The sequence below is a fragment of the Myxine glutinosa genome, chromosome 10 (assembly GCF_964187855.1).
Source record: "Myxine glutinosa chromosome 10, kmMyxGlut1.1, whole genome shotgun sequence".
NCBI lineage: Eukaryota > Metazoa > Chordata > Myxini > Myxiniformes > Myxinidae > Myxine > Myxine glutinosa.
Genome location: NC_136270.1, coordinates 2,549,985 through 2,576,559, shown reverse-complemented (window position 1 = coordinate 2,576,559; position 26,575 = coordinate 2,549,985). Strand labels below are relative to the sequence as shown.

General features: G+C 46.9%; 2 protein-coding genes across 4 annotated transcripts in view; one reads left to right on the top strand and one right to left on the bottom strand.

The window, feature by feature from the left end:
• The window catches only part of LOC137434292 (trafficking kinesin-binding protein 1), a 1,208,017-nt gene that overhangs the window by 1,069,663 nt on the left and 111,779 nt on the right, over positions 1 to 26,575 (bottom strand). The gene's annotated exons all lie outside the window — the stretch shown is intronic.
• The window catches only part of BBS9 (Bardet-Biedl syndrome 9), a 157,672-nt gene that overhangs the window by 110,272 nt on the left and 20,825 nt on the right, over positions 1 to 26,575 (top strand). For 2 of the 3 annotated variants that reach the window (XM_068127191.2, XM_068127193.2), the window contains exons 16-18: positions 18,690 to 18,830; positions 20,921 to 21,016; positions 23,102 to 23,274. In XM_068127191.2, coding sequence (XP_067983292.1) covers positions 18,690 to 18,830; positions 20,921 to 21,016; positions 23,102 to 23,274 — 410 coding nt within the window. The remainder of the gene's footprint in view (positions 1 to 18,689; positions 18,831 to 20,920; positions 21,017 to 23,101; positions 23,275 to 26,575) is intronic. The other variant, XM_068127192.2, reaches the window with a different exon arrangement.

The window sequence follows — 26,575 nt, the reverse complement described above, 5'->3', positions numbered from 1 at the left end:
GTCTTCTCTTCTTGCAGTTGAGACAAAATCAGTTGCGAGCTTTACTGCTCTCTCCGCAGGGTCATTCACAACATTAAGCCCATCCACAATGGACTTGGCTGCCTTGAAGTGCTCATTGTTCTGCCAAGTGTCAACATCCTCTGTTAGGAAGGTCATATCTAGGTGAAGAAGGTTTACTGTAAACCACGAGTCCTCGTTCACAAGATCAGCCAGGGTTGTCGCTTCTGTAATTTTTGGAAATGACGGTTTGCCATATCCAGAACCGTAGCGGTGTTTTGGAGTGCTTGGCATTTCATCTGGTTGTATGGCCAGTAACACATCTGCAAGGGCACGACGATCCTTTTGAGGAATTGCATTGCTGAACAGTGCCAAAACAACCAGTTCTGGGGTTAAATACCACAAATGTCTATCAAAGGCTTTCACAGCGCTGACTGAAATGGTTGAGTTGACAGCTTTATAGTTGAGCAGAGTCTTGTAAAAGCACAAATCAAACCATGGGGCATTTGAAGCAGACTGACATATGAGCCACCAATCACAATAAATATAAACAACAAAAACAACAAACTCCTTCAGTTTTTTCTGTTGATGTTGTGTTGTTACAGTTCCTCGAGGTAGTAGAGAAATTTGCTCTTCAAGTAGGCATATTTTGATGGAATAAAGAATCTTTGACATCCACCTTGCTTTATGCATGGCCCCTGGTCTGTGGAGTGTTCCTTGTTTTGTGACATCATCATCGAGGACTACCTGGCAGAGTTGTGCCATTTCCTTGTAGTCTTCCCTACAGTATGAAGCGCTTGTGCGGATTGTGCTTAAAACCTTGTTTTTGCAGGATAAAAGCAGCTGTTGTGCATAGTCATTGTACATGGAAATGTCAATTTTGGTTAAACTTTCATTCTTTGCATGCGATATGCGTTCCCAATTCTTCTGGAATTTTTGGAACAAAGATACTTCTGGAGACTTTGATGCCTCAATTTTGAGAACGTCAAACACATGATCCAGGATTACCTCTCCAACATGATGGCGACATGCACACCACAGAAGAGCACGGTCCAGTTTTGATTGAATGGTAACACAGGCAGCTGTAACGTGTCCAGTGTTTGATGCTGTTGTGTCAAAACATAAGTTGACAACTGATTGTTTGCACTTCCATGAATGTAGATACGTGTAAGTGTGCTCGGCAATGATGTCACCTGATGACCTATCACTTCCAGGAGGATATCTAGCCACCCCCAGTAGCTTTACATCAGTGGCATTCCCAACCAACACTGGCAATCTTTCTTCCTTGACATTCTTGTTTGTGAGCGTTGGTATCTGCTTGCCATCCCAGTGAAGTGTTGCAGCTGTTGGGGGCGATCCAATTTTCTTGAATATCTTTGGCGATAGCACTTGTTATTGATCGTCGAGCCTTATCAGCAGTTGAGTACGACTTGGCCACACGACGTGGATCACCTCCTGCCTCTTGAATTACAGCTTTGGTGAGCGCAACCTGTTGAACAGGAGTTATGTTTAGTCGAGTAGCAACAGACACAACTGAATGTCTTTTCAGAATATCATGAGGAATAAAGGCAGATGTACCTGCATATGTTGATCTGTGGTGACTACGCTTCCTTTGAAACTCTGGAATCGCCTCTTCTTCAGTTTCTTCCAAGCTATCTGCAGAGTCACTATCATCAGAGCATACAGAACTAATTGTCATCTCTTGTACACTGGATGATTCATGACGTTCTCGTCTTGAAGCTTCCGCTAAGAGGCGTTTTTCTTTTCTATGATCTTTATCAACTTTCTTCTTGTCAACACCACCAAATGAGGCTACTCTGTCAGATTTCATTGACTCTAAAAATACTCTATCTTCCTCATTCTTAATGTTTGTCATTGCATCTTTTGTCCATACACCAAAGGTCTTATCAAGACGTTCATTCATGGTTTGCAACTTAGCCAAAGTGCTTGGAGATTCTCGGCGAGAAACAGGTATTTGACGCAATTTGTTATTGTCATTAAGAAGGTCAAGTATTAGTTTGCAGCATTGATGGTCTGAAAGCATAGGAATATTTGCTTTAGTGTAGAATTTTTTCAGCTGGATAAGGACGATGCTGGCAGATTTCCATTTCAGTGGCTGAGTTTGTTTGCCTTCACATATTTCTTTCTGGATGTACCACATCACGCATCGAAGAACCTGCCGGCAAGTTGGGAGGCGGACTCCTGTCAATGTACCATCTGCTTCTGTAAAAGCATTGCCAAGACCAAAAATGGCACTTGCTAATCTGGTCTTCTTATCTGCCATCTGAAAGAAAATAAAGGATATTATTAGACTACTAGTATGGGACCCACGATTAGACCTCCGATTTCATTCATGTAAAAATACAAACTAATTATCAAACCATCGTTTTTTGCATAAAATTATTATATTTGTATTCCTCTCATCAAGACCTTCAATTTGATACCAAACATGACTAGGTTTGGGTGTAAAATAACAAAATCAAACATTTTTACATAGTGCGGCCCCGAAAATGGCCCTAAATATATAAAAGTGGCCGGTGGCCACCCAGGACCACCTCTGATTTCATTTATTTTTTGCATACATACTTCTACCAACAAGTGTAACATTTGAGAGAATAGACATTAAAATCCAAGAACCTAAGGGCGTTTGATGCACCCTAATGGGGAAGACTGAGAAAGACTTGGCTAAAGATGGTGGAAGAAGAAATGCGGGCAAGGGGGTTAACAAGGAGAGATGCAGAAAATAGGGCAAGATGGAGAAGATTGTCATGGGGACCGCAGGGCTAACCCCCGCTCTGGCAGGGAAAATGGCCTTAAAATGCATGTTGTTGTTAGTCAGGAGAATTGCTAATGCTGAGAGTATCTATCAAGGAGGTGAGGAAGGACTTTTACAGAAGATCCAGGTCGGAGTGGAGGAAGTAAAGGAACATCAAGGAAAGTGTAGATACAGCTCCATGGCAGATAATATACACCTGAGAGTATTGAGGGAGGAGGCTGAGCAATAAAGTGAGATGTTAACAGAGCAGGTAAGCGAGATGTTAATGGATATCTTTAATAGCTCATTGGAGTCCGGACAGGTACCGTTATTTAAGAAAAAAATTGAGAAGAATTTGAGAACTATAAGCCTGTTAATTTGACTTTAGTTTTGGAGAAGGTGTTGGAGACATTAATTCGGGACCAGATCAGGAACTATTAAAATAAATACAAACTAATTAAAGGCAGATCATGTTTAACAAATCATTTTGGGGGTCTTTTAATCTTTCACCGACTCCTCTCCGGCCTTGCCCCCTCTGCTCTGTCTCTGTCTCCCAAATATTCCTGCAGGATGCACAAGGTCTGCCAGCAACCCTCTTTTTGCATACTAAGTTGAGGCTCAAACAACAAAATGTGAAAAAGTCAAGGGGTGTGAATAATTTCTGAAGGCACTGTATGTGCAGACGTGTAGGGGTTGATGCTGTGATCTGATACTCAATGCAGACCATGTCCTACCAACCGAGGTAGACATCATAGCCAGGTTGCCACGTTTTTCTTGGTACAGATATCTACCCGTCTTTGCATTGTGTTCTCAAAGAACCTCTTTCCTGAGCTAACCAGCAGACTGAATCAAAATATCAAACTTCTTCAGGTCTTGTCTCCATCTCAGCTCGCATCCATGTGCCGGGCAAAGCTGTGGCAACTATCCAAATAAAAGCTTCTGAGGGATGCAGTTGTCCGCCATTCAAGCAAGACGATATAGTCAACAGAGGCTCTGGCTGCCATAATTGTCTCGAGTGACTCATCCATCCCAGATTGTCTCACCGCTTGCATACCATGAATGTGCCCTGTCTACTGTTGAGGCCTACTAATATCTAATATGCTTTGGAGGCTCTTGCTGTGGAAGGCCTCAATTTTCCTGAAGATATATCAACCCCATACAACAGTACACACACCATTCCACTTGACCAAGCCATCTGTTTCCGCATACTCTTGTTGCCTAAAATCTACCGATGCTCTCCGAGTTTAAAAAGCTCATCTGCCTTTCTGTTCCATCTGTCCTTAGGCAAACCTCATAAATTGCCAATTCTGCAGCCAAGCCAGGTAGTTCTGCTGCTTGCCTGTTTTTACAGCAATGCACCAAGCAATGCAAACACCTTTGAGTGGACAGCTTTACAATGGACGGGTAAGAGTTGGCAAATAAATCGGCAGCACATCTAGTGAATGAGGCACATTCACGATAACGCAGCGGAGATGTAGGAAACCAAAGGGTTCGGTGTATAATGCTGCTTATCACATATCACGTTGGGCATTGCAGGTGTTGTCTGGAAGGACATCAGGAAAACGTGCATCATTTAGGGGTAGAAACCAGGTATGGAGGAAGTAGCGAAGGCAGTTCATGAAAAGCAGGTTTGGAAGAGGATAGAGAAGATCAAGGATGGAGAAGGGCAGTCGGTTGCAGGGTTGTTGCACCTGTATGGGCAGAGGAAAAAAGCAGCAAGGAGAGCTGTGAATAAGGTGAGGAATGATATGAAAGAGGAGGTGTACAACAAGTTGGACGAGGATGGTGGGAGGAATATGTCTTATAAATTGGTTCATGACAGGGATGAGGATAGCAAGGACATGAAAGGGGGGCAGTGATTAAAGATAGTGGTGGCGGCAGACCGCAGGTTACAACAGAGGCCGCAGGTTTGCAAGAACAACTGGGTCAGGAGGATTGCGGAAGTGAAGAGGGTGGATAGAAGGAGAATAGATGACGGAGGAAATTGGTGTGCAGATGAGCTTGACGGGGAGATTGATGAAATGCCGGTTAAGATGGGCTGGGCACTTGGTGCGGATGGTGGCTGGTGGGGGAGGGAGGCGAAGAGAGAATGACAAAGAGAGCGGATATGTTGAGGGAACAAGGTAGGAGGAAAAGAGGTAGACCACGGTTGAGATAGGAGGAATGTGTGAATAGAGATATCAGTAAGGTGGGGGTGGTGGAAGAATGAAGAGAGCTGGCTGAGGACAGAGGGAAGTGGAGGAGTATTGTGGTCGAGGCAGGGCAAGAGCTTGGTGCCACTGGACCTCATCCTTTATAGAGAAATGGAAGAGGAGGAGAAGAAAACCACATCCGGTAATATACAATTATCAAGGCCTAAAATACCAAGTTGAGCTTTAAAACAGCCTTGGATCAAACAATCCTTTAAAATGCATCATAACCTGTTGTCAACGGTCACATGATATGTTGCCTTAAGTTAAAAAGTACCTAATACAGTTTGCCATGAGTTATTTTTCATTGTGGGGTTTAGTGTCGGGATTTATTCGGCCCGTGTTTTTAAACACGCTGTTAGGAGTTATTAGTGCGTTGGCTTTGGTTGAAAAGTTTTTAAATGTTATTTTAACATTGTCCAAAGCACATGCACCAGCTCGGCCAAATCTTCTTGATGTGACCCGATATATTTGCAAATAAAATTTAATTTGACATTAATTATTTTACAAGTCAAATGCCAACTAATACCAGCCACATGACAACCTGTGGTGTATCTACATGGCGTCCTTATACCTCTCTTCTCATAAGATCTCACGGTTTATGAAATGCCTTTTGGAGTAAAATAAAAGTTTGTTACAGTCTTGGTGTCATGCAATATTGAGAATTTTGAGAATAGCCTGTATGTAAGTCATGGGAAGTGGTTTGTTTTGAAGGAGACTTGGGGAATGAAGGGAAGGAGTGGTATTCTTTCATTAAACTTTTTAAAAGCTAAGTTCATGGCCTAGCTACTGCTCTTTTATAAGAAAACCTTTTTTATGTTCCACTCCACCTTTGTACATATAATTACATGTGCAGAAGGCCATTAAGAGATATTGTTGTACTTTTACATGAATTACAAGGACTTAGGCAGATGATGGATAGATCAATACAGTATATGTGAGTTTTGATCCTAGGGTAACAACCTGATGAGGAAATTACTCAGTTGGGAATAAGGAAGAAGAAAATCTTCCCTAGATGTTTTTTTCTCCAGGTTGAAAGGCTCATGGAAAAGCTGTCTCTCACACACACACACACACACACACACACACACACACACACACACACACACACACACACACACACACCACACACCACACACACACACACACACACACACCACTTACCCATATGCAGCCAAAGACGGAAGACAAACTCAGTCATTGACCTCAAAGTAAGTTAAAATGCAATGGGTGCCGGCACCCATCTTAATGGTGGCGCTTGAATCTCTGCAGTCAGTGGGGCACTACTAGGGAGAAATCGCCCTACCCAAGGATATCAATCTATGGGATTTCGCTGTGCTCTATCCTCCAACTGTTGAGCGTCACTCACGCAAGGAAGCAGCACTTTTAAAGTCTTTGGTATGACTCGGCTGGGGTTTGAACCGCCAACCTCCCAGACTCGGAGTAGACGCTCCAGTCTAACACCCATGAATTGAGTCCAAATATTATTTTGACATCTTTGCCCAAGCAATGTATGAGAGAAATTCCACCAAAACGATGGGAGATTAAAAAATTAAATTCGTTTCATTTATTTCATCATTTAAAGAGCCTGTCCAGTGATGTTAATACCACATGAAGATTAAATACACTAGTGCGTGTATGTATATATGTATGCATACATATATATATATATATATATATATATATATATATATATATATATATATATATATATATATTGTTACGGACACGACTTATTAAGATGTTATGCTGGGCCGAGCGGAATGGCCGCCGTGTTCGCACAAGTTACCCGATTACACTCGAACGTTGGCCGAATCGCGCTACGCTAGATCAATGAAGGAAAGGACACAACGGCTGGGTTAAATGACACGACACCAGGGGTACAGTTCTCAAGACCTCCGGAGGAGGATATAATATGGGGTATGCAGAACGTTTAGATTACACGGCACAAGAGGTACAGCACAGAAAGGTGGGCACTTATACACGGTCTTATCTTAGCCCCGACAGACCACAGACAAACGGGACAAGACTGACTCACACAGGGATTGATGGCTGGGAAGGACAGGCAGTCGATAGCTCAAGGTGCACCTTGGCTCAGGGGCAGAATCGACGCGGTCCGGTCCAGAGGATTCAGGGAGGTGTCTCAGCGCTCGGAGGTGGCGTCCTTCTTTGTCCAAGCTGAGGCGCATCTGACGTCACCTCCGTCTTCCTGCGCATATCCAGCGGGGAGTGACACGCCCTCGGCTCGTTAGCTCCGCCCCAGATGGAATCGGTCCGCCGCTTCTTATTGGGTGCGGGGGGTTACCGGGCTCCGCCCTTGACGAGGAGCTGACAGTGAGCCCCTGTGTGGTAACCCCGTCGGAGCACATGGTCAATGGCGGCTAACCAAGCCGGAGTGAGGACGCGCACTCCCTGCGCCGCTGTTGTTGTTGTTGGTGTTGTTGTTTCATGAGGAAGAGATGCGGGGAGGTATTGGGAGGTCCTAAACTTACTACTGGTGCCATACAATCACATTCTGGTGCAACGAAGAGTCAGAATTAATGGAAACGAGTCCTTAACTGACATAGACTAAGAATAACTAGCAAGATGTCCTATAGTTGTCTACGTGAGATGCGGTGAACCTGGGCACGACATTTAATGGGGGAAAAAGGGGAAGGTCGGGGCTACAGAGTGTTGTTTACAGACAATGGGACTAGGGAATGGGGGATTGGGGATAGTTGGGGAGTATTGGGGAAATAGGGGAATATTTACAAGCGGATATGGATGGAGGCCAAATCCCATATCCGCAACATTGCACCCTTCTCTACCTCGGGGCGTCCCGACCCGATAAATTTTTACCTACTTTAGTGTGGCACTCAGATGTAGTTCCCTCTACTATTAACTCTACCCTGAGTGCGACAGTTTTACAGATGTTCACAAATGAGTAAATATGTCCCCCTGCGACGTTGCACCCTTCTCCTCACAGAAACACACCCACAGGATAATCGAATCGCGGAAAGAATCCTCAAACTAAACATACAGCCGGTAGGGAGCATTATTTATACAAGACTACACTGATATTTACACTACGATCCAGGACCTGTTTTTGGAGGAACACATGCAGATGTTATGCATAGAGAGAGAGCACGCATGCCAGCATCGATACACCAACCCACGAGTGCTCTGTGGCCTTACGGCCTTTAATAATGTGCAGAGCACCCCATCCAAGCACCAAAAGCACCACCCCATAACACAGTCAGCACCATCCGGTGCACCAATAAAGTGTTCAATAATCACCGGTGGTGTCGCAGCCGGCCGATGTTCTGCCGCTGGTCTTGCCTTCGTGTGGTGCACTTGGCCTTCTGGCTTCTTTCAAAAATAAAGAAAGGCGCCAACCGCGTCCATTTCTGTATTGTGGCCGTCAGGGGGCCAACTAAAAGTGGTTCACCTGTATGGCATAGGTGCCACGTTGACCCATAGGTCCATCCACGGGTGGTGCTTGCCCGCAAGAGAACTGCGGTCCATGGTGGGCGGCCACAAACATTGCGGTCCATATGGTGTATCGATCCAGGCAGCAAGCAGCGAAAGTACAGGCCCACAACTGCGGAGCCAGCACCTCTCTCTCCTCTCTCTCTGCCCCAAAGCCAGATCCTCGGAGGTGGGAGACAAAAGAAGAAGACAAGTGAGTAAGGTGGTAAGGGCGCAAAAGTGCACGCAATACAAGGTGATGCACACTGGGGGCACATGGGAACCAGGTGAGACAGGTACGTTCCTACCGTACGCTCCCCCCCTCCCCCACCAGGTAACCTACATTGCCCCTCCCTTACCCCTTACTGTATCCACACAACACAACACTACCCATAAACATCTACTTTACAAATCAACAAACGTCCCTACTGTCTTCCCCGTTCCTCCCATAAACCAAATTCGTCTTCTCTCCCTCCTAACCAATCAAATTTGCCATTTCCAACTCTCATCAAAATTTGCCGTCTCCAACTCAACATCAAAATTTGCCATCACCAATTCATCATCAGTCCCTCCTAAGGAGGGAGAGATGGAATCACCCCAATGTCTCATCCACGTCGTGATGCGTCTCACAAATCCAAACATTTGCATCATAAAAAATAATCAAAACATGGCATGGTGTGGAGTACCTGTCACCTCAGGTGAGTGGATGCAGATGGTGCGAGGAGATCCTTCATCCTAACTATTTTCTAAATGACTTTAACACACTTTACACTACCCGGGGTCTTTCCCTGCCAATCCATTGGCCAACTTACACTATGGGTTCTAATAACCAATTCCCATTGACCAAACTGTGGTGCTTCTCAATTTGGGGTCTCACTCCCCCGATTCATCTCCCGGTGCCCTCGCACAATTTCTGGGCTGCGACGTGTAGCTCTCCCAGCAGGTCTACCCACCTGCACACCTCCACCACTGTAGTTGCCACCCGAGCTTACCTGGTCCTCACCCTAACCTATCTACCTGGGGAAGGCCCTCTGGCGCTCTCCCCACTTGGTGCCCTCTCTGGCACTGGCCTGCCCGATCCACACCCGGGATCCTCAGGCACCCACTGACACTAACGGCTCCCAGAGCCCACCTGCGGCCTCACCTGGCCGACATCCTCACAGTGGTGGAGTGCCCAAACCAACTACACACACTAACAGGCTACACGCCCAGCCATTTCCACAACACTAATGCACCCATCCGCAATACCATTCTGCAACCGCACCACAAATGCCAATATCCAACCACAATTTACCTATACCCTCTACCTAACACTTACACTACCCGCCCCGGGTATCCGTGATGGGGGTCCACTCTTCCCCCATTCACACCTTCGCACCATGCACACCACTCCGTACCACTTACTCCAACTCTCTCCACACACCTGTACTTGCACACCTGTGCTCTCACTCTTGGTGCCGCCTGCACCTTTCTCTCCCCAAGCGCATTCGCGCTGATCCACAACACTCACTACTCATACACTGCTCCACACTGCTCCACACACCTGTCCAGTTCTCACACAGCATCATCTCATCTAACTACTCCCCTCTGAAACTTGCACTTCCCAGTCGTCCCTTTAAACTATTGCGCTCCCTCGTCATTATAATCCACACTAATCTACCTGCGTCCCCACTACAGGTATCAGTCACTAACTAACCTTAACGTTACCTAATGTCATCTTCTAGGTCCCTATCAATATCCTAACCCACCCGGGCTAGTTTTCACTGCCATACACCCCATAATCTATTGCGCATTTGCCCCCCCATGGGAAGGGTGGCAGGGATGCCACCCTTACCCACCGGGCCCATCGCTCACTACCAATTTTGCACATCAAATTTCAACAAATCAAAAATTTGCCAATCACTACCCATCATCTGCCAATCATTACTGCCAATCCTTTGCCAATCATCAAATTTTTGTTTTTTTCTAATTTTGGGTCCAAAACACTAACCTCATCACACAGTCTACTCACTAATGCCTCTCGGTGCGCCAATTCCTGTCCAAAGCCCGGCTTCGTAAAGCCGAGCAATGAATGCGGGTTGTTTGGTGCCAGCAGCTGGATACGTCCCGCATTTGTGGCAGGGACGGGGGCTTACCCGGGCCGAGATCCCACGCACCACCTCGGCGTGGAGCCATCCAATGTCCCGATCTCGACCTGCCGGCACGTCTCACCAAAAAGTGGTCGCCATGACGACCCTTCCTATCGGGCTGCCAGCTCCGCCTAGTGGAGCACGGACGCGGCCGTTCAAAGCGAAGCCCAGCGTGGATCGCGCACGGCGGTTCTTTCGAAACCGCCGTGGTTCGGATCCCCGCTGGTCCTCGCGGCACGCAAAGCTGCCCGATGCGCACCGAGGGCCCGATTCGGCTATAAGTCGTTCTAACTTCTAACCCGGTTACCGTCGATGCCTCACCTGGATGCTTACAAGCATACGCTACCCCTTTCTTGCTCATACATGCAGCCGTTTCCATGCTCCTCGTCGTACCTTTTCTTACACACCTCGGTACACTCATTCCACTCCCAGCCTTGGTCACACACCTCACCACCGAACACTTTGGCACACATTCGTTGGTCGCACACCTCACCAACACACCTCTTCGCGCCCCCTCCTCGGTCACCTCCTCTGTGACAATCACAGGTGTGCTCTCACTCGCACACCCAACCACGTGCCTCACTACCAATTCCAGCGTGCATTCCCACTCACGCTCTACCATTCCAGGTGTGCATCCTTCCATTCCAGGTGTACATCCTCGCGCACCTGTCACAACCAACTCACGCTCCGTGTCACTCTCACTACTCTCACCTCCACTCTTGACAACGCACTCACCCTTACTCCCGACAGCGCACTCTTTCCCCATGCACCTGTCCGTTACACACCTTTCTCGCGCACACTCTTGCGCACACTCTCCCGTCACACCCTCTGTAACACTTACCACACCGCGCTTCCATGTGCTCCCTCGCACACGCGCTACGACCGACTCACTCTCGCCAGCACCTTCACTCCTTGGCACGCACTTTTTCCTCACACAGCCCAGAGTCGGACTTTCTCGCACACCTCCTTTTTCGCACACCAGACCTGTCGCACACTTCACCAACGGCCTCTCACGAACACCCGGGTCTATCTCGACCCCCAAGCTCATTAAATCACCTGGCGCATCATACGCATGACCATATTGGTCACCACTTACACCGGGTCCTCTTCCTCTTCGCTTCACCTCCATCACCTGCGAATCCCTCATCCGGTTAATGAGCACATCATCACGATCCAAACACAGACTTTGGACCAATTCTTTTATTTCCTCTTTTATCTCTTTCTTATCCCCTCTCCGTCGCTTCTTAATTTCGCTCACCCCTTCTTCCACTTCTTCTAATTTCTGCTTCACCTCTTTTATGTCCCGGTACGTCTCCTCAAGCTCGTCCTCTAAGGCTACCTTGACCGTTTCCATGTGCGTCCTCACCTGCCGGTCCTTCGTCTCCATTACCTCTATCACCTCGTCCAACCTCGTTGTCAGTCCCTCACGTACCATCTGACATTCCCTCTTCGTCGCTACCAAGTCATTTTTTAGGTCATTTTGTGTCGCTTTTAACCCTCCTAGTACCGCAGTGTTCCTTTGTACCTGCTCCGTTAGTCCTTTTTGTCCCTCCGTCAGCTGTTCCACCTCCTGCGTCAGGTCCTCTATGCCCCCTTGTAACTTTACAGTCCCCTTTCTCACCTCCTTCTCCATGTGCTCCTTACAGTGCCTCACCTCCTCGCGCACTCCTCCGACCTCCTCACTCACTCACTCCTCTTCTGATCTCCTCTCCCATCACTTGCATCTCCTGCCCAGATGCCACCCTCATCTGCTCCATTTCCTCCCTGTGAGCATCCAGTTTGGTTTCTACCCCCATTCTGACCCCCTCTATCTGCTGCCCCATTTGTTTAACTTCCCTTTCTGCTTGGTCCCTCATGTCCCTCAATTTGCCTTCCATACTGTTTTCTAACCCCTCTAACCCCTTTTGCATCCCTTCCATTTGATTCTCTTGAGCGGCCATTCTGTTTTCTACCCCCATTAACCCATTCTTTACCTCTTTTATCCCATTGTCTAACCCCTCACCGGTACCCCTCGCTTCGTCCCTCATTACCCCCATTTTGTTTCCCATTACCCCCATTTGGCCCTCCAATCGCTCACTATCAGCCCTCATTCCCACAATTTGGTTTCCCAACCGCTCACCCTGAGCCTCTATACTGTTTTTCAAACCTCCTATTTGTCCCATAAGGGCCCTCATTTGCAGAAAAAAAAGGTTCGAATCCACCAGCGGCACTGCTACGGTCGCGGGCGCGGTCACCGTGGCCATGTGCGAGGCGCCATTTTGCGCGCCCATAACCTCGTGCGCGACGACGCTATTTTGCGAACCTGCCACCCTCACTGCTTCGCTCTCCTCATGTCCCTCATTTTGGTCCTGGATCGACCCTGCCTCACTCTCCTCTACCGGAACCCAGCCGTCTTGATCTGCCATAGCGCGACTTTCAAAATTCGGGTTTTTTTTTTTTTTTGTAAAACACAATCAAATTTCGCCGTTATAATTTCGAGCGCGTGAAACGCGCTCCGGGACCGATCCCACTTCCCGACACCAATTGTTACGGACACGACTTATTAAGATGTTATGCTGGGCCGAGCGGAATGGCCGCCGTGTTCGCACAAGTTACCCGATTACACTCGAACGTTGGCCGAATCGCGCTACGCTAGATCAATGAAGGAAAGGACACAACGGCTGGGTTAAATGACACGACACCAGGGGTACAGTTCTCAAGACCTCCGGAGGAGGATATAATATGGGGTATGCAGAACGTTTAGATTACACGGCACAAGAGGTACAGCACAGAAAGGTGGGCACTTATACACGGTCTTATCTTAGCCCCGACAGACCACAGACAAACGGGACAAGACTGACTCACACAGGGATTGATGACTGGGAAGGACAGGCAGTCGATAGCTCAAGGTGCACCTTGGCTCAGGGGCAGAATCGACCCGGTCCGGTCCAGAGGATTCAGGGAGGTGTCTCAGCGCTCGGAGGTGGCGTCCTTCTTTGTCCAAGCTGAGGCGCATCTGACGTCACCTCCTTCTTCCTGCGCATATCCAGCGAGGAGTGACACGCCCTCGGCTCGTTAGCTCCGCCCCAGATGGAATCGGTCCGCCACTTCTTATTGGGTGCGGGGGGTTACCGGGCTCCGCCCTTGACGAGGAGCTGACAGTGAGCCCCTGTGTGGTAACCCCGTCGGAGCACATGGTCAATGGTGGCTAACCAAGCCGGAGTGAGGACGCGCACTCCCCGCGCCGCTGTTGTTGTTGTTGGTGTTGTTGTTTCATGAGGAAGAGATGCGGGGAGGTATTGGGAGGTCCTAAACTTACTACTGGTGCCATACAATCACATTCTGGTGCAACGAAGAGTCAGAATTAATGGAAACGAGTCCTTAACTGACATAGACTAAGAATAACTAGCAAGATGTCCTATAGTTGTCTACGTGAGATGCGGTGAACCTGGGCACGACATTTAATGGGGGAAAAAGGGGAAGGTCGGGGCTACAGAGTGTTGTTTACAGACAATGGGACTAGGGGATAGTTGGGGAGTATTGGGGAAATAGGGGAATATTTACAAGCGGATATGGATGGAGGCCAAATCCCATATCCGCAACAATATATATATATATATATATGTATATATATATATATATATATATATATATATTGTTGCGGATCTCCACACGTCAGCCTTTCCCCTTACCAAGGGGGAATTAATCCCCTTGTCTTTTATCTAGCCGACACGATCCGGGGCTATGACGTTCCTTCCGGTCAGCGCTGAATAGGGTGGTAGGCCGAATTAGTCCTCTTACCTAATTACCAGCACCTCCCAGGAAGCAAGGAAATAACCCCGCCCGAACCACGGTTTTAGTGGACACGCCGAGCGATAGCGAGCCACGATTCGGGCCGTTAACAGGAACTAACCCGATTTGAGCGGTTTCTAATCGTGCCACGTTTACCCAATGGAGAAATCACTAAAACGGTCGAAGGAAAAGGAATAACAAGCAATTTATTTACACTTTGTACAATGAAAAAGAAGAAGCAATGTACAGTGAAGAAGAAGAAGCAGATACACAGGGCAGCCTTATACAGTCTTAACTTATCCCTGGACACGGGCCCGTTCGCACTCAGACTCAGACTCACACGGGGGTTGTAGATGGTCGGGTTGAGGGTCCAAAGATGGCGTCCACAGCTCGCTCCGGTTCCCGACTCGTACCACGAAGAAGATGGTAGACGGCAGGCAAGCTCTCCGCGTGTCGTTGGCGCGGATCGGACAATTATATGGGGGGATCGGTAAGCTGGGCTAGCGGTTACTTCGCGGCTCACGGCCGCGTACGTAATATAAATACCGGCGCATTATATGCGCTTCCCGCAAGCCCAAAGCCAAATCCTCAACGAGTCCTTGCAATCACTCAGGATAACAGCGCCTCTCCCGACCAGTCTTCAAACAGGGTGATCTCCAATCAGGCCTCTTTTATGCGCCAATCGTGTGAGTCCTCCTCGCAACGCAATGCGCTCCAAACAAGTCCTTATCACGCGAGTCCTTCCCCAATAGCAAGTCCTGTTGCAAAGCCCCTCGCTCATCAGTCCTCTGGAAGGGCTTTGTGCTCGCGGTTATATAGCGCCGCCCAGCGAACCCTCTCGAATGTGCCAGACGTGCACTTACCACGCCCCTTAGGCCATGCCCACTGAGCCCTAGTTGGTTGTTGGGGTCTTACCGGCTCCGCCATTGATGTCTGCTTGACGTGGCCACACCCCCGACCTCGCGCGCCGCCCCTTTTCCAGGCCTTACCTCGTGACATTTGGCTGGTTTCAGCATCCTAATGCGAGGGGCAATATGGCGCAGACTGGATGGTGCCCAACGAGGTCGATTGGAGTGTGGGCTGTAAAATGAACGGGGCCTACTCTTATTTATTTATTTTACACAACGCAGGTATCACTATTGGAAATGGCCTTATCTCACATATACTATGAAATAACGAACGTTCTAAGGTGACCTACGTGTTGCATGTGGACTAACTATGGGGGCAAAACCATTAACCTTTATTAATCAATATGTACATTTTCAGAACCGCAACACTGCACCCCTCCTTCGCCAGGCTCGTCCCCGAGCCGAACCCACACACCAGTGAGCCCGACCGGTTCTGATGCAAGGGTCAGGACTACTTTTTAACAATTAGTGTGACACTTAGGTGTAGTTTCCCTCTACATTTAACCTAACACCCTGGGTGCGACAGTTTTAAACACTAGATATGTCCCACCTACTGCGTTGTGTACTAACTAACTGACTCACGCCCACAATTAACCGAATTACGGAAAGAATCCTCAAACTATACATAAAGCCGGTGGGGAGCATGTTATTTACAAGACTACTATTTATTTACAATACTACAACCCAGGACCTGTTCTTTTTGTGAGAGAGAAAATAAATTTTGAAAAGAGGAAACACAAAATGCAATGCACTGCACCATAGGGCCCTACACCATATGCACAAAAAAAATTTAAAATGCGCAAAAAGGAACCAAAATGCACAATCATCAAAAGGCGCAAAACCATTTCAAATTAATCAATGATGCCTTGTGCTTGCTTGGCTGCTGGGCCGTTGTATCTTGGCTGCATCTTCTTCTTCGGTGTGCTGTAATAACTTGGAGATCTTCTTTTCCTGGCACACCGGAATAATAAAAACTGCACAAACCGTGTCCGCTTTTTATTTTGATCAGCAGGGCCAACTTAGGTGGTCCGACTGCATGGCATCGAGGCCACTTAAAAACACAGTGGTCCGCAGGGCAAGATAATGCTTGCAGCGATTGTCTGCCCAAGCAAAGGTGCCAGCCCACAGAACGTGTGGTCCATAGGTGTAGGTGCATAGGTACTGGTGCAGGCAACAGGTAGCAGGGTGCAGCGCAAAGGTGCAGCCGCACAGCTCAGGACACCTGCACACTCCCCTCAACAAAAGGTAATGGGTCCAATGTCCATGGGTGGGGAGGAAAGACAAAGCAGAGGTTAGCGGGGGCAAGGGCGCAAAGGTACACGTCATGCAAGGCAATGCAATATGAGGGGCACGGGAGAGTGAACGGAGAAAGCTCGTCCCTAGCCGTTCGTCACCGCCCATGTCAATCTACACTACCCTTGCCCTTCCACGTATTTACAATTTACAAATTCCGTCACTACCGTCTTGTCTCCCATATCTCCCCCTAATTCCAAATTCGTTGCCAATCCCTCCCAAGAAGGAAGGGATGGAATTACACAAAATGTCTCACCCACGTCATGATGCGTCTTTCATTCCAAATCATCTGCAAAACCTGGTGTGGAGTTCTGTCACCTTGGTGAGTGGATGCGGTTGGTGCGAAGAGATTTCATCCTAACTATGCTTCTAATAACATTAACTCTTAAACTACCCGGGGTCATGCCCTGCCACTTGGCATCTTTAAACTATGTGGTTCTAAAAACCAATTCCCATTGACCATCCTGTGGTGCTCTACCAAATATCTGGTCTCACTCCCCCATTTTTTCTATCTGTGCCTTCGCACAATTTCGGGGCTGGGTCGTGTGGCTCTACCAGCAGGTCCTACTTACCTGCGCACCTCTGCCACTGGAGTCACCACCCGAGCTTGCCTAGCTCCTGCGACTACCCTAATTTGGGGAAGGCCCTCCTGGCTCTCTCACCCCGCTAATGCCCTCTCTGGCATTGGGCTACCCGGGTCCTTCCTTTGGATCCTCGGGCCCCATTGAACACTACACAACTGGCTCCCAGAGCCTACCTGCGGCCTCACCTGGCCGACAGACTACCAGTGGCGGATTGCCCATTTAACCATACTCACTAATTAAGCCCACACGCCCAGCCATTCCACTCACTCATGCCCCCCTCAAAGCAACAACTTGCTACTCCCTGCACCACAGATGTCAATATCCAAACAATTTACCTACTCCCTCTACCTAACTTTAAACTACCCTCCCCGGGTATTCGTGAAGGGGTCCACCTTCCCCCATCCACTCCTTCGCACCATGCACTCCACACCACTCATTCCACACACCATTTACTCCACACCGTTTATTCACTTGCACCCCATGCAAGTCATTCACTCAACACCATTACACATGTCCTCAATACACCATTCATACACTTTCTCCGGTCATCCCAGACCATTACCTCATTTGCTCTCTCACCACATAGATTCTCATTCTCAATTCCTCATTTGCGCCGAAAGCACATCCTCATACTCACACACACAGCATCATCTAACTATCTCCTTCCCTCTAATACTGATGCTTTCCCCGTCTTCCCTTACACTAAGCACTCCCTCGTCATTATCATCCATCTAATCTGACTACGTGAAAGCTCACACGTGTAAACTTCTGAGACTCGTGTAAACTTTTTGAGTATTGAAGGCTCACACGTAATCAATGTCTATGATACTGTATTTGACATGATGATGTGACGCTTGACATGAGACCTCCCCTCATAAACTTGAAAATTACTTGAGACTTGGCTCAGGTTGCCTGTTGACATCTCTGCATGCCGGTACTCGAGCTCTGATGGAGGAGTCTTTTATTCTTGCAAATCTCAAGTAAATAAATGTCAAATCGCATCATTGATGTGCTGCTCTGCTCTTTTTTTGTTATTATTTACACGAGATCTGGTGTTGTATGTGTATGTGGGCATCTGTTGTCTTTCCGGGACACAAACATGGCTGGTTTCGTGCTAAAACAAAAACTCCTCCATCTAACCTCGAGCACTGCGGCATGTGACCGGAAGCAGTCACACTGTGAATAAAAACCGGATCGGACGCAGGATGTTGTCGTCCCATGGTGCAAACCAATCTTCAATTTTCCCGTCGCCGTGGTCCTTGTTGTTCACATCGCTAAAAATTCCAACTTTGCTTCTCGAGGTCTTCCCACCCCGTTAGTGTGCTGAGCAGCAGTGTACAATGTGGTAGTGAACTTTGCTTCTCTGGGGGGAGAGTGTCCGATCTTCTCTTCTCTTTCTAAATAATAATACGCTAAGACTTTTCTGTCGTGGTGTTTTTACCATGGGCTCCTGTGAGTAGAAATGACAATTTGACACGAAATCACTCAAAGATCACTGATTATTTTGGAGAGTACTTTGGGGGAATTGCAGAAACTCAACAATGTCAATGGCAAATGATTGAGAACACTTCCACGTAATCTGCGGTACTCGCTTATCTGGGCCCATTGTTCTGCAGATCTTCCTAAGGTGGTGGAGAGTTCCTTTTCTCTGCCTTTACTTCTCGTCTGCCAGGCTGTGCTGACCACCAACAGCACCGGCAATAAGATAACAATCGACACCAACAAACCATCGGTACATCTGGGAAGTTTGTTCGAAGGTAAACTTTCAGATGATTAATTTAGTGGAAATAAGCAACAATAAGGCAAAATGAACTTGGAATCGATTCCACAATTGGACCCGATGAGCAAATGTAAGAAAAATGGGGATAGTTGATCAGATGTTGGCAGAGTGGAGAAGCTTATAGGCCATGGGCTACTTACTATAGCTGCTGGCAATATTGGTCCTCTTCCAGTTTCCAATCTGATAGTTCACCCACCTTAAGTGCTGCTCTAGACTTCTTCTACATTGTGGTTGTGTTCCGAGATCCACATTATTTGCAGGGTTGAGTTGGTCCTCCTTGGCACATAGCTCCTTTACGCGGATGTTTCGCAGTTCATTGACATTATGCAGTACAGCGCGACCATATATGGCACAAGTGGTTCAATAATACAACGGTTCCTCAAAAAGGATGACCTGGTTCGTCAATTAGGTTTTCTGCCACATCCCACATTTCTCCAAACCTGGACAGTACAGCTGGAAAACTTTGGGGTTTCCTGAAGAGTTTACATGGACTTGATCTATCCTTGTCCCTTTAAGGCACTGCTTGTGTCACATCCAGTGTACGCGTGGAGACATGAGTGCTGTGCAATAGTAGTAGTAGTAGACAATCACAAGTACTGTGTGTACCACCCTCTGGGAGCTCAGTGATGTTGATCAGTCTTTGCCTATTTCCCGTGCCAGTATCGAAGAGAAATAGAGAATGACAACATTTTCCAATGTGAGGGAGCAGGATGAAGAACACATCGCTGTCCGGGCTTTTGATCTGAATGTATTTGTGTCCCTTGTCTTTCCCATACATGCAGTATAGAACTACTCTAGAGTCTGTTTCCTCTTGGATTGAATATAGAGTTTCAATCTCCATCTTTTTCGTGGCCGCCCCATCTTCAGACGTCAACTGGTTTCGCAGATCACGACGACTTTTCTTCCCAAGAGCTTGCTGGCATAGCCATGGGCTACTTATGCAAGGTAGTTAACTCCATACTTAACAGAGATTGATTAATTGTGTTCGTTTAATTGTTCTCATCGTTTGTGAAGAACAGCTTCCAGTCGGGGGGCTTCTTTGTGATTTCACCCTTGACGATGAGTTTCTCACTGCAGCCTCTTCGTTCAGGTTCCATTGATTTGACGGAATTGGCAGTATACATATCCGTGCTGAACATTGCATCTGTTGTCTTTGATACCATGTCAAAAATATTGTGGCAAACCAGACTGAAATTTGCTGCAGACTGAAAATCTCCTTCATGTAGTGGAAGTAAGCATTCCCATCATAGACCACACTGATGGTACTGGAGCATGTTCACACTCTTTGGTCAGATACTGGAAACATTTTGATTTGTCTGTCTGCCAGAAATACATCAGCTGTCCCAATGCTATATGGAACAGAGGTCAATGCGTATGTCATCAGTTCCTTCATGTCCAACTGCAAGCCTTGTCTTTGGGACTTCATAAATAATTGGAAGGCAATATTGCACTGTTCAAAAGAACAGCTGTTCACCACCATCTCATATCTTTCCCCATCCAAACCCTTGATCTTTTCATACCCATTAATCCACCCCAAATGCACCTCCTTCAAATTCCCTGTTTTATTTCCTGAAAGCTCCAGTAGTGTCCTTCTTGTTTATCCTGTGTGCACCACCCCAGCCCTCTCCCTGCTCCCCTCTGTTGTATCTCTCTCTCTCTCTCTCTCTCTCTCTCTCTCTCTCTCTCTCTCTCTCTCTCTCCCTCTCTCCCTCTCTCCCTCGCTCCCTCGCTCCCTCTCTCCCTCTCTCCCTCTCTCCCTCTCTCCCTCTCTCACGTTCTATGTTCGCTCTTATACGAGGCTAGACTAAGTATACAAAAAAATAGAGCTTGAGTAAGGTCCGAGGAAACCATACTTACCGAGTGTTCCTCATTTGCGCCGAAAGCGCATCCTCATACTCACACACACAGCATCATCTAACTATCTCCTACTCCCTCTAACTATCTCCTACTTTGCCTAAGAAGGCAAAACTCGTCTCGTCTGTGATCCACCGTTAATGGTATTGTGCATACATGCGTTTATGATCCACAGAGTGTGCATGTGTTTTTGCCTGCACTTGATGTATGCAGAGTTTGTGAAGGGAGATAAAAGTGAACTCGCCAATGCCATCAGCTTCCAGCTCCCCGACGGCTCGAGCGTGACCGTGCTCGCATCCAAAACATCTCGTAAGGTCCACATCACATTTCTCATTTTGAGTTAGCGGTTTGTCGAGACCCCTTTCACTAACGAATCAATCAAAAACTGCAACTGGAATATTAACTTGAGATATTGCGCTGCACAGACATGGTTTGTGGCACTTGTGAAAAGCGTGTGACTTGTAATGGTCAATCATCGACCATCGAAGGCGACACATGGCTGCCTAGACAAGACGGATTTCTGAGAAATGTGAATGTTAGGTGCATTTTTGGGTAAAAGTTGGGACCCTCACTTTTTAACATAAAGAAGGTATGCTGAATTCGATTAACCCGGTTCCCAAGCCGAATTTTGAGTTTTTGACCTTATAATTCGCATAAACAAAATGGCCGCCAAATTGCCATTTTTGGACAATTTCTTTGAACAAGCATTATTTATATATCATGTATATACATGCAGCTCTTTTACTTTAACTTTACAACTTTTACCCCAAAATGCACCTAGAAGCTTATACATGGCCTTTTTCATAAATCCGTCTGGTCTATATTATGGGCGGTGACATATTGAAAGTGACATTCAAACTGATATTGAAATTGGACACTATAAAATGGGAAATGGTTTTAATAAGACTATTTCATACAACCATTTTTTTTTTTTTTTTTTGTATACTGAATCGAGGCTCGTGAAAGAGCTAACATTTATTTCACAAACAAATCAACCAGACAAACAAAATATATAAAAAGAGGGAGCGGAAGACAAGATGGGGAGAGAAGGGGAACCACACAAACACAACATTTGAGAGCAGGGAGATGTGTGGGAGGGAGAGGGCTTGGGGGGAGGAGGCGTGGGAAGGGGGGGTGGGAGAAGTATAAAACACAAGGACACCAAGGACTTCCAGGACAGAAGTTGGTATTTCAAAAAAGTGTAATTGGGGTGAAATTAGCGGGGGTAGAAAAGATCAAGGTTTTGGATGGGGGAAGATAAGAGATGGTGGTGAACAGCTGTTTTAAAGACCTGGAGGGTGGAGTGGGATTGAAGAGAGTGAGGGAGTTTGTTCCAGAGGCGGGAGAAAAGAGGAATGAAGGAGTGACGGTGAGCAGAGAGTCTTGATTTTGGCAGTTTAACCATAAGAGGGTTGCAGGCAGATCTTGTGCGACCTGTAGAAATATTTGGGGGACAGAGCCCAGAGAGAGCTGGGGGGGGCAAGGCCAGAGAGGAGTCGGTAGAAGACGGAGGATTATTCTAACCAAGATTTATTCGAAGATGAAGACGAATTTGAAGACGAAGACGAAGATTTATTCTAAAACTAAGTATACATGGCCATGAAGCACCAACATTCAGGATTGTCACACATGTTGTTTTGCCAAACTACATTCAGGAATGTCACACATGTTGTTTTGCCAAACTACATTCAGGAATGTCACACATGTTGTTTTGCCGAACTACATCAAATTCATACAAAGGGTCTGATCATCACTCTGTTGCTTACAGGCACACATTGATGTGCACCTCAATTCTGAATAGCGACATTTGCAGCGTCGAGTCTTGCATTGCATTTGGCATGCCCAAGTTCTTCAGCAGTTTATTCAAAACTCAAAATAAACCCCTCAAAATTCGGCTTGGGAACCGGGTTCATCAAATTCAGCATACCCTAATTATGTTAAAAAGTGAGGTTCCCAGCTTTTATCCAAAAATGCACCTAGAAGCTTATACATGGCCTTTTTCCATAAATCCGTCTAGTCTACTCCACGAAATATTACTGGGACGTGTACTCAAGCTGCGATTTCTGCTTTGCTGTATTTTTTTTGCTCACCGAATGATGCAAATTGAAATAATGTAATAGTGATCAGATACTCATTATTTTTAAAATTTGAGTTTCGATAATATGTCAATTTACAACATACTTTCGTTATCTAAACTCTCCACTAATTTCAATTTTCAAGCCTATTTTGGAGCGACGTCACCGAATGAAGTGCTGATTGCTATTCTTCTCATGATCCAAATTACGAGCAACCTCATATAGAAAGTGCACAAAATGATCACATCTGCACTCCCCACTCCACGGCCTGCAAAACCATATCTGTTTTCAATGACCGTGTGTTTTCTCCCAACACTAGAGCGATACCGAGTGCAAAGTGTGCGATTTGAAAACCTGTGCCTCGTCACCGTGGAATTATATCAAAGGCTGGTAAACCATTTTCATAAAAGGGGGATCGCCGACTTCACTTGCAGCTTCGCGGGGCCTCTTCCCCTTGATGACTACTTCAAGATTATCGACATCCACTTTGAGGTGCGCTTGTTTGGTGCTTTTGTCCAACAAACAAAACAACAGGTATTTTAAGGCCATTTTCCTTGCGAGAGCGGGGGTTAGCCTTGCCGTCCCCATGACAATCTTCTCCATTTTGCCCTATTTTCTGCATCTCCCCTTGTTAACCCACTTGCCCGCATTTCTTCTTCGACCATCTTTAGCCAAGTCTTTCTCGGTCTTCCCCGTCCTCTACTTCCTTCTACATTCAACTCCATCACTCTACTCAACCAGTCACTTTCATCCTTCCTCAACACATGACCAAACCATCTCAACCTGTTTCTCTTCACAGCATCCATCACATTTCTACTCTTCATTGCTTTTATCGCTTCCTCAACTTCCTTCTCAGTTATCTTCTCTGCCGGTCCTAAAACTGGGTTACTCTCGATGTTGCCGTCCCATTCATTCTCTGTATTCAACAGCATTTCCATATATCTTTTCCATCTTCCTTTAATTCCATCTGGGTCCACAACGATTTGTCCCACTTCATCCTTCAAGTAACTCACCCCCATCACATCACACCTCTCTTTCGCTATCTGCTTTGCAATCCTGAATACCGCTGTCTGACCCTCTTCCGAATCCAAGCGTTCTCTGAACATTTTCCTACATGCCTCCAGCGCCTTTGCTACCTCTTTCTTTGCAGCCTTCTTGGCTGCCTTCTAACTTTCATGCTCTGCTGTTTCTGCTCCCATACCCTTCGCCTTCTGCCACTCCTTGAACTTCTTCCTCTTCTCGTCAATCCTCTTTCCAACTTCATCATCCCACCACCATGTTTCCGAGTGCCTCGGTGGTCCTTTTGTCCATCCACATACCTCATCAACGGCTCCCAACAGACTATCTTTCATTGACATCCTTTTGACATTTCATTACATCTTTCATTTCATTGACAAAGGTGATTTTTGTCCCCTCCCAATTAATCAATCAGTTGCATTGTTTGTTATAAAATAAAATAACTATAGAGGCAGCTAACAAATACTAGGTTCTCTTCCTGAAGATGGTTCATTCTCTCAAATAAATTTTACCTGGTGTACGTGACACCTGCCCAGAGAAACTTGGTGCATTAGCGAAGTTTGATAGATTTTTTTTTTGGGTGGAAGCGGAAGGCAAAACTAGGTTTTCATGCCTCCGCAGCCGAAGGCCGGAGGCATTATGTTTTCGGGTTGTCCGTCTGTTGACGCTTTTTTGTTATTACGATAACTTCTGAACCATTGAGGGGTTTTCAACCAAACGTGGCACAAGTATGGAATGTAACACAAATGTCACCTGATGAAGTTTTGTGGTCAAAAGGTCAAAGGTCAAATGGGGACTAAATATTCATCAGTTAGTTCACAAATAATATCACCAGTGCTGAACGAATTGCCAAATAACAAGTACAAAGATTCCTGAATTTTTCACGTGACCTTTGATTGAGATCAAACGTAACCGTGGGTTGACGTCTAATGTGGGCCGAGGCATATCCGTTGATGCATTTGCGTCAAATTCTATTTTATAGTCTGTTGTATGATAATGCATCATGTGTGGAGACTTAAGGTAATTTTATTAGCTGACGCACTTTATGAACCTTGATGTGTTGGTTATGCTCTAAACTCTTTCCTGTTTACACACGTATGTATTTTCTTTAGTAATACAAGAATGAGGCTCATTAAAGAACGAGGTGAGAGGGTAAAAAAGGCAATTAACTGACAGTGGGCCACAGTTGGACTGGACAAACAGGAGAGAGGAGGAGAGGAAACACAGAAACTGTTTTGAGTAATTGCACATCCATCAAAAGCGACCACTTTGTGCTGTTGTGCACCGTTCTGTTCTCAAGACAACATTCGTTAACACCTGGCTGTGATTACAGCAAGGCTTTTGGCAAGAGCTGTGCATTCAAATCTCGTGTATCACATGGAGAACACACCTTGTGGAACTCAACATTGCTTTCAGAGCAATGCCTGCGATACGTAGCATTTGCTTATTGCATCCAACCGTGGCCTTCATTAACCACTAATCCTCGGTCACCTTGCTTTTCCACGAGCCTCAATCTTGTGTATGTCGAGTTCTGGCTTTCTATGTTGACTGCTTATATTAATCAACACCAACAGTATTGCATATACACGCCTCGGGATGTTATCGACAGCTACCGAAGCTACCAATACCTCAAATATTTGCATGGACATGGTTTTGTTTCTCTTTTTGAAGTATTGGATTGTATATGTTGCATTCAAATACTGTAAAATCAAAACAAATAACTCGATTGGAGCATTAGTTGGTGGCATAGGTGTGCTACTATCCACGAAGGCGTAATTTGAGTAATTTCGAGAAAACATCCTCTCGCATTATTGTTATTGAATGAGAGGGCAACCCGAAAACGACTATACTTTCTTGTTACAGCCCTAAAAACTGTAGTACTGATCAATACATTGACAATTTCCTCAATGACCTGAGGTCAGTCATTGAAAATGTACCCAAACATAATTTTCTAATCATTGCTGGTGATATAAATGCTAAACCTGGGCCCAGTGAAGCTTTATTCACATGTAACCAATCAACCACCAGGAATAGTGAAATGCTTTTAGACCTCATGGAAGGCCGTTCCTTATGAACCGTTTTGTTGGAGTGCTACCTTGAGTACTTAAGCCACTTGGCGAGCGATCTTTAAGCTTTTCGGTAATGGATCAACCCTGCTCCCTCCTCCTGCTCTGCCTCCTCCTCCTGCTCCCCCACCCCACCCCTCCACCTGCTCCACGCTCACTCCTAATGCTCCCCGCTCACCTCTTCTTCTGATCCCTACTCACTCCTCCTAATGCTCCCCGCTCACCCCTTCTTCCCGCTCACTCCTCCACTCCCCGCCCCCACTCACCTCTCTTCCTGATCCCCTCTCACCCCTCCTCCCCGCTCACCTCTCCTTCTGATCCCCACTCACTCCTAATGCTCCTCACTCACCCCTTCTTCCCGCTCACTCCTCCACTCCCCGCCCCCACTCACCTCTCTTCCTGCTCCCCTTCCACCCCTCCTCCTGCTCTCCTTTTGCTCTCCTCCTGCTCCACTCTCACTCCCCTTGTGCTCCCCACCCCTCCTGAACCCCATTCACCCCTCCTCCCGCTCCCCTCTCATTCTCCTCCTGCTCGCCACTCACCCCTCCTCCTGCTCCCTGCTCACCCACCTCCTGCTCCCCCCTTACCGTCTTTCTACTCCCCCCTCATTGTCCTCCTGCTCTCCCTCCTCCCCATCCTCCTGCTCCCCCACCCCACCTTCATGTTCTCCTCTCTTCCTCCCCTCCTCCCTCAATGCTCCCCCCCCCCCC